The 14,581-nt window shown below is 34.5% G+C and overlaps 1 protein-coding gene across 2 annotated transcripts in view; it reads left to right on the top strand.

The window, feature by feature from the left end:
- CACUL1 (CDK2 associated cullin domain 1) overlaps positions 1-14,581 on the top strand; it is a 73,619-nt gene that overhangs the window by 45,290 nt on the left and 13,748 nt on the right. For both annotated transcript variants that reach the window (XM_055346187.1, XM_055346186.1), the window contains exons 4-6: positions 3,966-4,061; positions 6,271-6,373; positions 12,153-12,242. In XM_055346187.1, the coding sequence (XP_055202162.1) occupies positions 3,966-4,061; positions 6,271-6,373; positions 12,153-12,242 (289 nt within the window). The remainder of the gene's footprint in view (positions 1-3,965; positions 4,062-6,270; positions 6,374-12,152; positions 12,243-14,581) is intronic.

The following is a 14,581-nucleotide window of genomic DNA, read 5'->3' as shown; positions in this document are numbered from 1 at the left end:
TAATCTTTAAGAGTTATAAAGAGCTCCTGAGACCAAAATGTTTGAGAACCACTAGAATAAAAGTCTCCAAGATCTATTGTTAGGAAAAGTATAGATTGGTGTGGTTTTATGCTAGCATTTGTGTGTAAAGGGATATAAATGGGGAGACTTATCTTCATGTATGTATGTAAAATTCTTCTGGAAGGACATAAAGGAATTAAGTGTTGGTTCAGCGAGGAAGGAATAAAGGTAAACTTTTTACTTCCTTTTGAATGCATTTGAATTTTAAACCAGATGAATGTATTACTCATTTAAACAAAAACAAGAAATTGAAGCATTTCCACCAGCTATGTTATAAATTTCAGGGAATCTAGCTCTGTTATGAAAAGTTGGAGCAAGTTTAGAGCAATGGGTATTTTTCTAGCATCTCGTTCGTTCGTTATTTCATTTCTTTTTTTCTTTTCTTTTCTTTTTCTTTTCTTTCTTTCTTTCCTTTCCTTTCTTTCCTTTCCTTTCCTTTCCTTTCCTTTCCTTTCTTTCCTTTCCTTTTTTCTTTTCTTTCCTTTTTTCTTTTCTTTCTCTTTCTTTCTTTCAAGAAGGAAATGAAGCTTGCTTATTTTAACGTAAAAAATTTCATTTAATGTCCAAGCCAAATACATTCATGTTGAAATAATATAAATCAAATACGTAGCAATTTCCCCAATGGGGCCCAGGTTATACTGAACTTAAGTTTTAAGGAGGAACAATTTATTATTTTTTTTAATGGCAGTTATTTCTAGTTCCTCGTAAAGAGATTGGATTTATTTTAAAAGACTGTTATAATTTATAGTCCTGTCATTTAAAAGGTTTTGAGTAAGTGCTGCATGAAATGTAGAACTAAAAAGCTAAGTAAATGTTCTGACATTTGATTTAGTACAAAAAGTGCTTTTTAATACTCATAACCTTTGAGGCTTTGGGAATTCTTGAAAAGAATAACTAAGGAATTTAATTTTATTTATTCTCTCTGCCATTAAGTGTGCCTTTTGATCAATGTTCATACTTTTAACTTTTGAATAGATAAAGTGTCCTTTTATGAAGAGGGAAAATTATTTTAATGCAAAAATTCTTCAGATTTTCTTTTTCTCATATAATGCTTCTAAAATTTATTTCTTTGAATGCTGAAATAACATTTCCAGAGTTCTTTGCAGCAGTTTAGAAAAAGATACTACATGTGATTCTGTCCATTAGTTATAGTTAAAAGTTTGCCCACAATGTAGAACCATTTTCCCCAGTTTCTCTCATTAACAAAGAATGACTTTAATGATGTTAATAGGTTTTTCGTTGCATGTGCATTTATAATGTTTGACATTTGTCAAAGCATATGCATATTATTTTCTTTGATTGTTGGCACATCTTGGAAGTAGTACAATTTTCCTATTTTATATTTATGGAAATTGAAATTCAGAGGGTTAAATGAATTGCCTAATGTCAATACAAGCTTATTATATAATTTGAAAGCAGTTTAGATCGAAACAAGGCTAGGTTAGGTTAGATTTAGATTTAAGCAAATTTAGATTTAAGCAAGACTTTTCCTTGCAAAGAAATGCATTTATGTGTACATGCTGTGTTCCAGGTTCTGCGGTCTGATCTGGAGGTATAAAGATAAGATACAAGTCTTGCCCTCCAGGGCTTGAAGTTTAGTGGCAGAGACCACCTAGTGTGAAAAGTGAAGAAGTGGAATGGTGCCCTAGCTGAGGGCCGTATATCTCATACACAGTTTTGAGGAAGTGACGCATAATTTTGAAGAGTGAATAGAAGTTAGCCAGGGTGACTGATTAGGGGGTGATGATAAAGGCATTCGGAAGAAAAGAGTTGAGGGGATCTAAAACAGCACACCAAACTGTTCATAGTGCCATGGGTGTGCTATGCTGGGCTGCATGTGAGAAGAACAGGATATGAAAACAGACAGCATGACCTAAATTTTTCTAAAGGTTACAGGGTGCTAAAATGGAATGTACTGTAAATAGATGGAAGGACTCAGATTGACCAAGGTTTGAGTCTTAGTTCTTGGGCTTATTTGCTGTGGCACTGTAGACTCTTTTGAGCCCTAATAGCCTCATATGTAGAATGGAAATTACATTCAATTTGCAGGTAATTAGGAAAACTATGAAAAATAAAGGTAAAGGACTTAGTATGTGCAAATTTCTCAATATGCAATAATGGAAGATGAATTAGAAGTAAGGACAGTTCACTACACATATTCTAATATCTAAGTAGAACTGAAAAAATATAAATTAAATCTTATTTTAAAAATAATATTGGGACATTTGGACATTTCTAAAACAGGTTAGCTGAAGTGGTTTTATAATTTCATTGTTAGGAATCTCTCAGTGTGACATTTCCTTGGTTTCCTTGTTTGAAAGTAAGACTTTCTGTACAGGGTATGGTTATCAGGTAATGAGACTGCCATGGGTTGGAATCACTTTTGTTTGCATGATGGTTTGTGTCATGCCCATCTCCCAAATTCTGTGGCCCTGGAATGAATTCTTACCTGGAAGACTTGAATCTATCCTCTTTAACTCTGATCTTAGACATATGACTTGTCCAGTTGTGTGTTTCTTCAATATTAAAGTAGTACCTAATTAATTTAGCTTTAGAGAATAAAATGAAGTAGTAGATGGATGTGCTTTCATAAAACACAGTGCCTTAGTCTGTTGGGGCTGCCATAACAAAGTGCCACAGACTCTGGGTAGTTTAAACAGCAGAAATTTACTTCTCCCTCTTCTCAAGGCTGGGGGGTCTAAGATTAAGGTAGCAGCTGATTTGGTCTCTGAGGAGAACTCTCTTCCTGGCTTGTAGACAGCTACGGGCTTGCCGTCTACTCACATGGCCTTTCCTCTGAGTGTGCTAGGGGGTGAGTTAGGATGGAGGGAAAGAGAGAAGAGGAGGGAGAGTGAACCGCTTGGTCTCAATTTTTATGACACTAGTTGCAAAGGATCAGGGCTTCACTCTTACGACCTCATTTATTTAGCCTTAATTGCTTCCTTACTCCAAAGACAGCCACACTGGTTTGGGCTTCAGCATATGAATTTGGAAAGGGGGACACCTAATTTAGCCTATAACACGCAGTAAAACTGGAAGTGTTCTTTTGATGGCTTTATGATTTGAATTTTTGGTAACAATGAGTTAAAAGCCGGACATGTATTATGTTTATTTTATTGTTCTCCAGAGCTACAGATGTATGTGAACCATTTAAGTCCCTACTTTCTGGCTAATTGGTTAGCTATAGAAGTGGCTTACAACTAAGTTGATAGAGAACTCAGAACATTACTCTGCCTAAGGTAATTATAAAAATTCAACAGCCATTCTAATAGTATATTAAGCCTATACCATTTCCTGGAGATTTTTTTTTTCTTTCTTTTTCTTCTTCTTCTTGGCCCAAATCTAGTTTGGTTCCTATAGGAAATGTCCATAGTTAAGTGATAATTTTTAAACTCATTTATCTTAATAAATAGAACTTGTGAACTTTTTACCAATTAACCAAGCAAGCCTTTTAACTAACATGATAAAGTTACACAGTTTTTAATAAAAAAAAAAATTTTTTTTAAAGATTTTATTTATTCATGAGAGACACAGAGAGAGTCAGAGGAATAGGTAGAGGGAGAAGCAGGCTCCCTGCAGGAAGCCTGATGTGGGACTTGATCCCAGGGCCCTGGAATCATGCCCTGAGCCGAAGGCAGATGCTCAACCACTGAACCACCCAGGCATCCCAAGTTACAGTTTTTAAAGACCGCTAAAACAAACCTTAGTTTTGCATAGCAGAATTTGGAACAAAGATAGAAGTGTTAAATGACTTTCAGAATATAAGCCTTCTCCTTTTCTTTATTGTGAATTTCAATAAGAATTTTAACTCAGACTTGTGAGTCTGTTTGCATTTTAGATTGTGGTGAATGGAAGGTCTTTACCTTGGTTTCCCAGAATGATTACATTTATGTTCTTTCTCACAGGCCAGCCCTCCAGATCTCTATATTGAAAGATTTAATATAGCTCTTGGACAGTATATGGGAGCATTGCAGAGCATTGTGCCTCTTTTCATATATATGGTAAGTTAGAGCTGTTTTACTTTTCCAAATATCTCAGTTTATTGATCTAAGTACAGATAGATCCAGTTAATAAGCATGTTCTGTTTATCTTTTCTATGTATTGTGTTAAAAATGAAAATTAATCTATTTTAGTAATGTTTGATTGTGTTGACATAGAATTGTTTACCCTTTTACTGTTTAAAAATTCCATAAATAACACTGCTGAATAGACAATTAGGCATTATTAATCAGTACTCAGCATTTGTTTTATTTCTGCCATATGGAAGATACTGTGCTTGGGAAATAAAATACAAGAAAGATATCTTGTCCTCAGAAAGTAGAGAGTTAAGATGTCTATCTAAAAACATGGTATAGGGATCCCTGGGTGGTGCAGCGGTTTGGCGCCTGCCTTTGGCCCAGGGCGCGATCCTGGAGACCCGGGATCGAATCCCATGTCGGGCTCCCGGTGCATGGAGCCTGCTTCTCCCTCTGCCTATGTCTCTGCCTCTCTCTCTCTCTGTGTGTGACTATCATAAATAAATAAAAAATTTTAAAAAATAAATAAATAAATAAAAACATGGTATATGATAAATGCCAAATACATCATTACAGAAAAAAATAGAACAAAAGTTTCTTCCATTATGATGATCTCTTTCATTTGGAGAATTATGCCACGAGTATAATTTATAGACTATTGACTTTGTTGATTAGCCCCTTCTCTCTCCTAAATATATAAAATCATATAGAATCTTAATGTTGGTGTTCCTGTTGAAGGCAGGGGCCCTTAGCAAACATTATCCCAATTCCTGTTTATTAGATTAGGAAATGGGATGTTTGGTTGATCCTATATTCTTTAGCATAAAGATTTCTATATGTGGAATACTAATCTTTAAAATGATTTATTCTCCATAAAGTAAACTTTGCTGAAAAAACAAAACAGAACATTGAAAGAAATCTGTACTATCAGCAGGGGACTGTTACTTAAATCATTTGTGGGAAATATTTACAGTAGAAAAATAAGCAGTTAAAGGTAATGACATGTACATATGTTTAGAGAGAAATCTTCTCCAGATACATTAGGTGAAAAAGCAAAATGCAAAGCAATATGTGATATTTCTTCATAGCAAGTGTTTTTTTTTTATTAGGGGGAAAAAATTATATCCATATACATGCCAGCAGCATTTTAGAAAAATATAAAAGTTTTCCCAGCCAAATGGGACTTTTAGGAATGCAACAGAGGGTCTGCTGTGGAAGACTGGTTTTTATTGAAAGGTTTTATTTTGTTACTATGTGCATGTTATTTTTATAATTTTCACAATGTGTTTAATAATTAAGAGAATCAGTGAATAACTTGTTAACATTGTTGTTTTTATTTTCCACATCTATACATTGAGTTAACATTTAAATATGAACAAAATCTTGACTTGCCAGTCATTCTGATAGGGATGCTTTTGGCTACAAAAAATAGAACCCCTATTCAAAGTGATTTAAGTAAATAGGGAAAAGTATTAATCTCTTGTAATAAAACCCCACAAACATGGCAGTCTCTAGTGTTGGTTGAATCCCATGGTTCAATAGTATTACTAGGGTCTCCGGTTCTTTCTTGTCTCCTTGATGTACATAACATCAGTTTTATCTTGTTCTCATGGCCATGAGTATTAAGATTCTTTCCACTGAAGCTTAGGCTTCTCTCAATCTGATTGCTCTATGTTGGGTCATGTGTCTGCTTTTGAACCAAAGACCATTCCTAAGAATGCTATAAGCTGAAAAACTTAGACTAATCAGTGAAGTGGATTGTATGTTGAGTCAACCAGTGCATGTCTACTGCCTGCTCTCAGCCTAGATTATTGATAAATGGAGTACCTTTTATTAGTGTTTCCTGTTGTTGCTTTTTGATGGTGATGTAGTCTTTTTAAAGGGCGTATTATGTGCCTGTCACACAGTGTGGTCCATTTGCCTCTACATTTCTGTTTAGTTAATGTTGAGTGTCTTCCTTTGTTCTTTTGAAGGTGTATGGTTCATAGCATTTTATCTTTATGTTCTTTAAGCCCATGCCAGAAAGACAGAACTGATAGTAGCAGAGCTTTTGTTTTTTGATACTGAGTTTTTATGTTTTAATTGATACCTTTATGAATTGTTTCCTAAAGTAATTTATTTTTTAAGTGTTTCAGCTCATTAAATCATTTCCCCCTAATTTAAGCACTAAAAAATAATTTATTTTCTTTTTCAGAATAAGTTTTACATCGAAACCAAGCTTAACAGAGACCTAAAAGATGATCTTATAAAGCTGTTTACGGAACATGTTGCAGAAAAGCACATTTACAGCCTAATGCGTAAGTAATTCAACCCTTGGGGATGAGATAACTAGCAATGATCTTTTTGATTTTTGATCAGAGAATGCATGTACAGTCCAGTGTTGACATCTTCTGAATCATATAGTAAGAAGTGTTGAATTCCAGTTCTCTAGAAACCCAGAGGAATTGAAAATGTGACTTGAAGTCCCCCAGAGAGCTGGGAGCAACTTAGCCATGTCATAGGACAATGCCTTTATATCTGGCCTGATACTTCCTTTTTTCCTCCATGACAATGGGGGAAATATTATTAAGGGATTCACCCCTAACTTTGTTACTGGTAATTCTAGAAGGAGTACAATGTTGTATCTTTGAAATGGTAGCACAGAACTCTCTGATTTTTACTCTCTAGTGTAAAATCCCTTCTCTTTTCTGACTCTATCATTTATTAACTATGTCTTAGGCAAGCTTCTCAGCCTCAGGAGTTTTTTTCTATGAATTGGGATTTGTAAAAGGTTTAACATAGTAATGTAGATTAGTAAGTAAGCAGATAAAAATTCAGTTAGTTTTTCTTTTCCCACTATTCTTGGGCCCTCTACCCCCTCATTTATCCTACCTTTCCTAAAAGAGTATACCTCTCAAGTGGAGTTAGGAAGTCCCTACAACCTAATGTCTCACTCAAGCATCTTTTAAAAGTTCATATTTTATGTGACATATCATTGAAGTTATTTTTTAGAATTTGGCACATACTTGAATTTATAGTGTATATTTTTTGCTTTTCTAATCGTCATAATTAGTTTCTAATGAAACTAATTATGGTGAATTAAGTTCACCACAGTGAACTTTTACCAGAATTTACAGAAGAATTGTTCTAAGCTTGACCATAAACTTTTTTTTATTTTTGAGTTTAAATTAAGAGAAGGAATTATTAAACATTGGTCCAGTATTTTAAAAAGGCCAAGTTTTCAAATAATGTGGTAGATGAAGGTAATGTTTATTTCATCATTATGTTCCCAACAGACTTTTTTTTCCAAGATTTTATTTATTCATGAGAGACACAGAGGGAGAGGCAGGGTTCCTACAGGGAGCCCAGTGCAGGACTTGATCCCAGGACCCCAGGATCACACCCTGAGCTGAAGGCAGACAGACATTCAACCACTGAGCCACCCAGGCATCCGCATTAAGGATTTTGAAATCAGAATAGAGACCAAAATCTTGGGAGCATGACTTTTTAAAAAAAAGCTGGACAGATATTTATAAACATCTTTAAACATAATCTCATGAGATTTTCCAGCTGTTAATAACCTCTTAAGTATTATCTCTGATGTTGACATGGTCTTTGCTTTCATTGTAAGATAGAACACAGCATTTTGAAGTCTTCCCTATTAAAATTCTTTAGAGGAATGACACAATTTCTCTAAAGTACAAAAGCTTTAATTTTCTCTGGGAATATGTTTTTATATTTGTCATTAATTTGGAAACCAGTTTTATTGGGCATATGCAAAGAGAATATTCAAAGAGAATATATAGTAGTCCAAATCTGGCAAGAGAAATCTCTCTTCCGATCCATGTGAGCTTTCCATAGATTTCATGGTCATTTTATGAGATCACACCCTGTGAAGTCTCCATATAAAGGCCTCTCCACATAAAGTCAGGAAAAAAAATGAATTTTTTTTTCCTTTTAAACCTTGAATTAATTTGTACTTTATTTTCTTAAAAAAAGTAATCCTCTTCTTGTTTATTACATAGTTTAATTTTCAGTCAAAAATATACTTAAAGGTAGATACACCTTTCTCTTCCATGTAAACTGTTAAGTTCTTTAAGCTTTTTAATTTTTTTTTTTTTTTTTTTTTTGGAGTAGGCTCCACTCCCAGCATGGAGCCCAATGCAGGGCTTGAACTCATGACCCCAAGATCGAGACCTGAGCTGAGATCAAGAGTTGGACACGACTGAGCCACCCAGGCACTCCAAAGCTTTTGTAAATTGTATAAAACTGAGCCTATCACATATTTACTGAGCAATTACCAGGCAATCCTTTAAAGTAAGAGATTCAGACAGTGACCCCTGGCTTCATTGGTTTGGCCTCTGTAACAAGGGATATTCTTAAGTGTTTAGTAATGCTATGTGGATGGTCTTCAAGAAGATTTTTTAAAAATACATATATTCACTGCTTATTATGTTAGTGGGACCTGTTCTAGATACTTTACGAATACTAACATTTATTTCTCATAACTCTAAGGTATAGTAATCATTACTTCCATTTTAAAGACGGAGAAGTTGAGGCATAAAAAGATTAATATTAATTAAATTGGAAAAGCACAGCTTATGAAGAATTGATTTCTTGTCTCTAGTTGTGCATTTTCCTATACTTGTCCCTCATGCCAACAAAACAACTACACTCCAAATCTGTATTCTAAATTCTGATCAGTTAATTTCCTTTTGTGGCTTTAGATACACTTGAAAATGCTGGTGTTTCATTTTATTATTAACTCTATTAAACTACCCCAAAACATAGTTTTCTTTTCTTTTTTTAAAAAGATTTATTTATTCATGAGAGACACAGAGAGAGAGAGAGAGAGAGAGAGAGAGAGAGAGAGAGAGAGGCAGAGACACAGACACAGGACGAGAGGGGAGAAGCAGGCTCCATGCTGGGAGCCTGATTAGGAATTCGATCCCAGGACTCCAGGACCACGCCCTGGGCCAAAGGCAGGCACTAAACCGCTGACCTACCAAGGGATCCCCAAAACATAGTTTTTTTTATAAAGTCTTTCATTTTGCTCACAGATCTGCAATCTGGGCAGGGCTTGGTAGGTAGGGCACTTTCTCTCCTCTGTACTCTGCATTGGTGGATGTGATTCACCCAGGGGTTGGGGACTTTGAAGATGACTTACTTATATGACTAGCGAGTTGTAGTGGCTGCAGTTTTTCCTCTCTTGTGTTTCACTCAGAGCAAGTGTCCCAAGGTAGAGGAAATGGAGTCAGCCAGTTCCTTAAGTCCTCGGCCTGGAAACTGGCACAGTGTCACTTCTACTGTGTTCTGTTAGGCAGGTAGTTTTAGAGCTCAGATTCCAGGTGAGTGGATGTGGACACACCTCTCCATGGGAGGCCTTCTGAAAGAATTTAGGGACCTGGTTTTACAACAAAGCAAAATGAACACCCTCTCTGGTAAATGCTCTGTTTTTTTTTTTTTTTTTTTAATGCCCTGTTTTAAGAATTGTTTTGTGAATGAAGACAGTGACTTCTTGCTGCAAATAAAGGCTGTTTTCTACTATCTTTCTGTAACATGTGCTTACAAAATAAAACGACTTCTACTTTTGGCTGGTAGTAAAATTGTTTTCCTTTGAAAGTAATTTCTACTTTGCATTAAACTTTGAAAACAGAAATATTAGGCTCTCCATTAGCCAGGGCATCTGTAGTATTTCTATATTGATGATTCCGAATAAATACGACAAAATGGGCCAGTTAATGGTAGAAGTTTCTTGAGAAAATTTAATATATTGAGTTGTAGTAGAAGATTTATAGTATACTTTGACAGAGGGCTTTAAAAACTTATGTGATTATCAGTTATTATCCTTAGATTCTGCCTTTTAGTTCAGACCCTTGTAGTTTGAACTTCTTCTTGGAAGTCAAAAATATTTTTAATTTTAGTTTTGATTTTAAGAATTCTCAAATTAAAACAGAAGAGAAGGTCTTTGGTAAGTTGATAACTCTGAGGAGTAATTGAAAGAGTCGAGGAACTTGGTTCTGGTTCCAGTTCAGCTATTAAGAAGCTGTGTGACTTTTAGGACAGCACTTAATCTCTCTAGACTGCAATGTCATGAACTGTAAAGAAAGAGATTAGTCCTGGAAGTTCACTAAAGTCCTATTCTAGTTTTAAAACTGTTAACTTAAAATCGACAGTCAGTGGAATTGTTGGAGGATCCTTTTTTTTTTTTTTTTAAATTATGTGATTTTGGGGAGAAAACTGTTACACTAAGATAACACCTTACTGGTACCTGTTACATATAAGATCTGTATTTCAGTGGTGGCATGGTAAACTAGAAAGAATATATTATTTAGAGTGAAACACAGGTTCTCAGACCTCTCTGCTATTTGATAGCTCTGTAACTTTGGATGAATTATGCAGTGTTTTTAATTTTCTTTTTAGCCCCAGTTTCCTTATCTGTTAAAAAAAAAAAGTAGATGATAATTAAGCTTGTGAGAAAGTAAATCCTAAGTAAAGTTTATGAGAATTATACTTGTAAAGTACATAGCACCTGTTAAATCCTCAAGAAATAATTTTCTTCCTGGTCTCAAGCTGCTGTCTTACCCCACCCCCAGATTCTCTTCTTTTTCCTTAAAAGAGGAAACAAACTAGAAAATCTCCCAAACACTATTCTCCTAAAAATAATTTAGGTGGAGAGGATTTTAGTGAACTGTTAGACTTTCTCAATTCTGTAGTTATTTGTTATTGAATGTAATTCTTTTTATTAATACATCTCAAATTAATTTTAATGTATTTTATGTATAATTTAATCTGTGAATGCATCATTTTTTCATTTACAAATATATATTTGACTACATATTAAATGTGTGATTGAATGTGAAGTGTTAGTGGAAATAAGACTTACGAAGCCCAAAACAATTGGTCAAAAGTAGAAAAATGAATTAATAGAAATAGAGCCTACGTGTGTGGCACATGTTGAAATTAGAGGTAACCTTGATTTGAAGAGACTCCCATAACCTAAAATTTAAAATTGCAATTTTTAAACATTACATTCTAAAACATGATTTTCTGTAGTGCTTAACATTTGTCATCCTTAAAATTTATCTGTGCCATTCAGAGTTATTACTGTCTACTGCTGATATAATCAGAAGGATACACTTGAACAGTACACCTCTGGCTTTCATCATATAAATTCAAATGTAACTCCCATTTTATGTTTGAAAACTATAAAATCATTGCTGGCCAAGTGAGGAGGCGTTTTCATTTTCGAAAAGGCAAAGAAGCCTGGCTTAGAATAAAATTATGCCAAGTCTTACGGGTTTGGGGGGTAGTAAATTGCAGGTGGTCTTTGAGAGAGAAAGTAAAAATGAACTCTTTGGAATTAGTGTTATCTGTTGTATCCACTAAGATGATGAAATACATTCATATCTGTTAATGATGTTATCTAGAGGAATTATTCCTATTTATTTAAAAATGTTTTAATAAAATTTTTGTTGGAGAGGATAACCTAAAAGAAAGCTGTGACTCTTGGTGTGGTCAGTTGGGGTCACGTGGTTGTGAGAGTCAGTAAAGTGAGGAAGAGCCAGACAACGTCTTGCCTTTACATTTAGGAAGGAAGAAGTATGTGTAGCTGTAGCATTTGGGAATGTGAGTTTCTGACACCTATTGCAGTTACTAAAATTACCAATAATGTGTGTTTCAGAAAAATCCCAAGGGGTTCAAATATGGTGATTTGGGGAAAGAGAAGTGATTGGGGATTTAGAGAACATTTTATTTTCCAAATGTAAATCTTCTGACTCATGAACTTAATGGGAAGCACTTTCACTCACTTGCTAAGTATAACACTGCTTTCCAAAAGCTTATTTTCAGAACCTCCATGAATTGAATTATCTCCATTAGTGCTCCAACAGACCTGCATATATTTGCTTGTTAGATTGAGCTTTACTGCACTGGATTTTTAAAAAAAATTCTTAGGGTATAGACTTGGTTAGTCCTTTGGGACTGTTCTGTTCTTGGACGTGTTTGCCTCTTGTCTTTGGAAGAAATAATAATAGAGAAACCTTGACAATCAGTGTGTTCTGTCACTTTATAACCCATTTTCTCTTCTTCTTTCAGCTTTACTTTTAGAAGCCCAGTCAACACCATTTCAGGTCACACCTTCAACTATGGCAAATATTGTGAAAGGCCTGTACACTCTCAGACCAGGTAAACAGTCATCATTTCTTTTGGGCTTGGACTTACTTGTTTATGACAGCTCCAGGCTTATCTAAGAGGGCAGTGTTTCCGTATGTGTTTTTTGAGACCTAATGGTAATTGGAATTGTTAGAACCAAAAAAAATTGAGTAGATACTACACTCATCATTGTTAAATGTAAGCTCCAGACTCACCTGGAATTCTTTCTGTACTGATGAAAACTAACTAGTTTAGGAAATACAAGAAATAATTGGTAGCAGACATTTAGGATAAAATTGAATCTCATGTCTAGTGTTAATTAATCTCTGTCCTTTTTGCTGTGGAGTTTCTCCTTCATCTATACCCAACACTCCAGATACACATAGACATATATTGCCATGACTACATCTTCCTAGGCCTGTTTTGTAACTGGCAAGGCATCGAGAAGTGTTGGAAAAATTAGTCATTTTATAAGTCTATTGTGAGGAGAAGGAGAATAGCAGAGCCAAAAATCAAAGATTACTACATTTAAAGGCATGATTTGTAAATTATCTTAATGTATCTGTCTTAGAATTTAAAAAAGCCATTGTGAATTTAAAGGAATCCCAAGATATTTTTGTATGTATCTTTCCTGTTTGTAAGCCAGAACCTCAAACTTGTTATACAGTTGTCTAGCAAATTTATAAAAAGTCCATAGTAGAGAGATTGCAAAAGTTCTCAGGGTAGAACATTGTGCACAGTCTAGTGAAACATAAGGGATGCTTTTTTGACAATACTTTTTTTGTGGAATTCTTATGTCATGTAAGGATTAAATGAAATAAAACATGATCTAAAGAGCTTAACATAGTAACTGATAATAAGCATGTCTGACATTTGCTGTTTTTATTACTATTCAGTTAGGTTCAGTAGCTAGTTTAATTAATTGATGGCTTGTTTGCTTAATTAATTTGAAAGATATGTCAAAATTTAGCTTGCCAAAATGGAAACCAATTAAAAACTGTTGTACTGACAGTGGACTATGATGTCAGAAATACCTTCTTTCCCAGGCTACTTTAAGCAGTTAGGGTCTTCTAGAATATCCAAATGTAATGTTAACTTGAATATGCATCAGGTCTTCCTCTCTTCATAACTTCATAAACAAGTTTTTCTTAGTAATTACCTATATAAATAGCAAAAATATTTTATTACACATGTCCAATAAACTGATGTTTCTAGTTTCTCACAGTTTTGCGTTCATTTTACTAAATGTGATGAAAATGGCTCATGAATTTTTTGTTAAGTGCTAGGTTGTGAATGACCTTATTTTTTAATTTTGGAAGGCATCCAAGTACAGTATGACAATTTTCTAAATTCTGTCTCCCAAGTAGGTGGCTTTATCAGCTCAAGTAGGCAGCTTTATCAGCTCTGGCTTTTATCATAAATAACAAAATTGCAGAGTAAAACTAATCACTAAAGGTAGAAAAACTTACAGATACATATTTATCCAAATGCTGTTTTATCCAGCGTTGAGCTCTTGTAATAGGATTCTTACTACTTGTGAGAATTCTGTATTTGAGAGTTGTCCTTTTGAAAAGGAGAATTTTATCAGACTAACCTTTTGCTGCCCTAGGCATTTTCTGAGGTACTATTAAACATATTTTGACATTTACGTGTCTTGCTAGTACCCATTGTGTTCCTGGTTTGTTAAAGTAATTTTATTAACCTGACAGATAAAAGTTAGAATATTATAAAAGTTGAATTTTAAATGTAAAAGTTGTGTTCATTGCAGTGGTTCTCAAGTGCTGGTCTTTGTATAATGAACGCATCTGAATCACCCAGGGAAGTTTTTAAAACTAATTCCTGGGCCCTAATCCTTGGAGATTCTTATGACTATTATAATTTTTGGTGTGTTTCCATCTGATCTTATCTTTAGAAGCTTAATTTAGAAACAGTGCCAGCTGTCCCATCCTGCCCTTCTTTGTTTAATACACACACTTTTCTTTGATTTCTTCATCTTTATTTTAATGATTGCCTGGAGTTCCGTAAAATGGCAGATCAGTTTGACTCCTGCCACCTCTCACTGACAGATCAGTGGTTCTCTAGGACACTGAATGGAGACTCTAAACGTATATTTGAATTGAGTTGGAAGGAGGGACACTATTGACAACAGTTTGCCTTGAGTTTATACAAGGCGTGAGTAGATTGGCTCTGGTATTTTTTTTTTTTTTTTTGTGGTACTTGTTTTTTTTGTTGTTTTGTTTTGGTCATGTCTAACTTTTCTGTTGGACATTTTTTATTTAACCAATGACCCAGCATTGCACAGCATTACACATTTTTTTTCCAGATTTAGAATTATTTACTCAGATTTTAAAGTGAGTTCACTGGATTAAATC

Source organism: Nyctereutes procyonoides, unplaced genomic scaffold (assembly GCF_905146905.1).
Source record: "Nyctereutes procyonoides isolate TBG_1078 unplaced genomic scaffold, NYPRO_anot_genome, whole genome shotgun sequence".
Classification (NCBI taxonomy): domain Eukaryota; kingdom Metazoa; phylum Chordata; class Mammalia; order Carnivora; family Canidae; genus Nyctereutes; species Nyctereutes procyonoides.
Note: the sequence above shows the minus strand (reverse complement) of the source record. Positions and strands in the feature narration are given on the sequence as shown.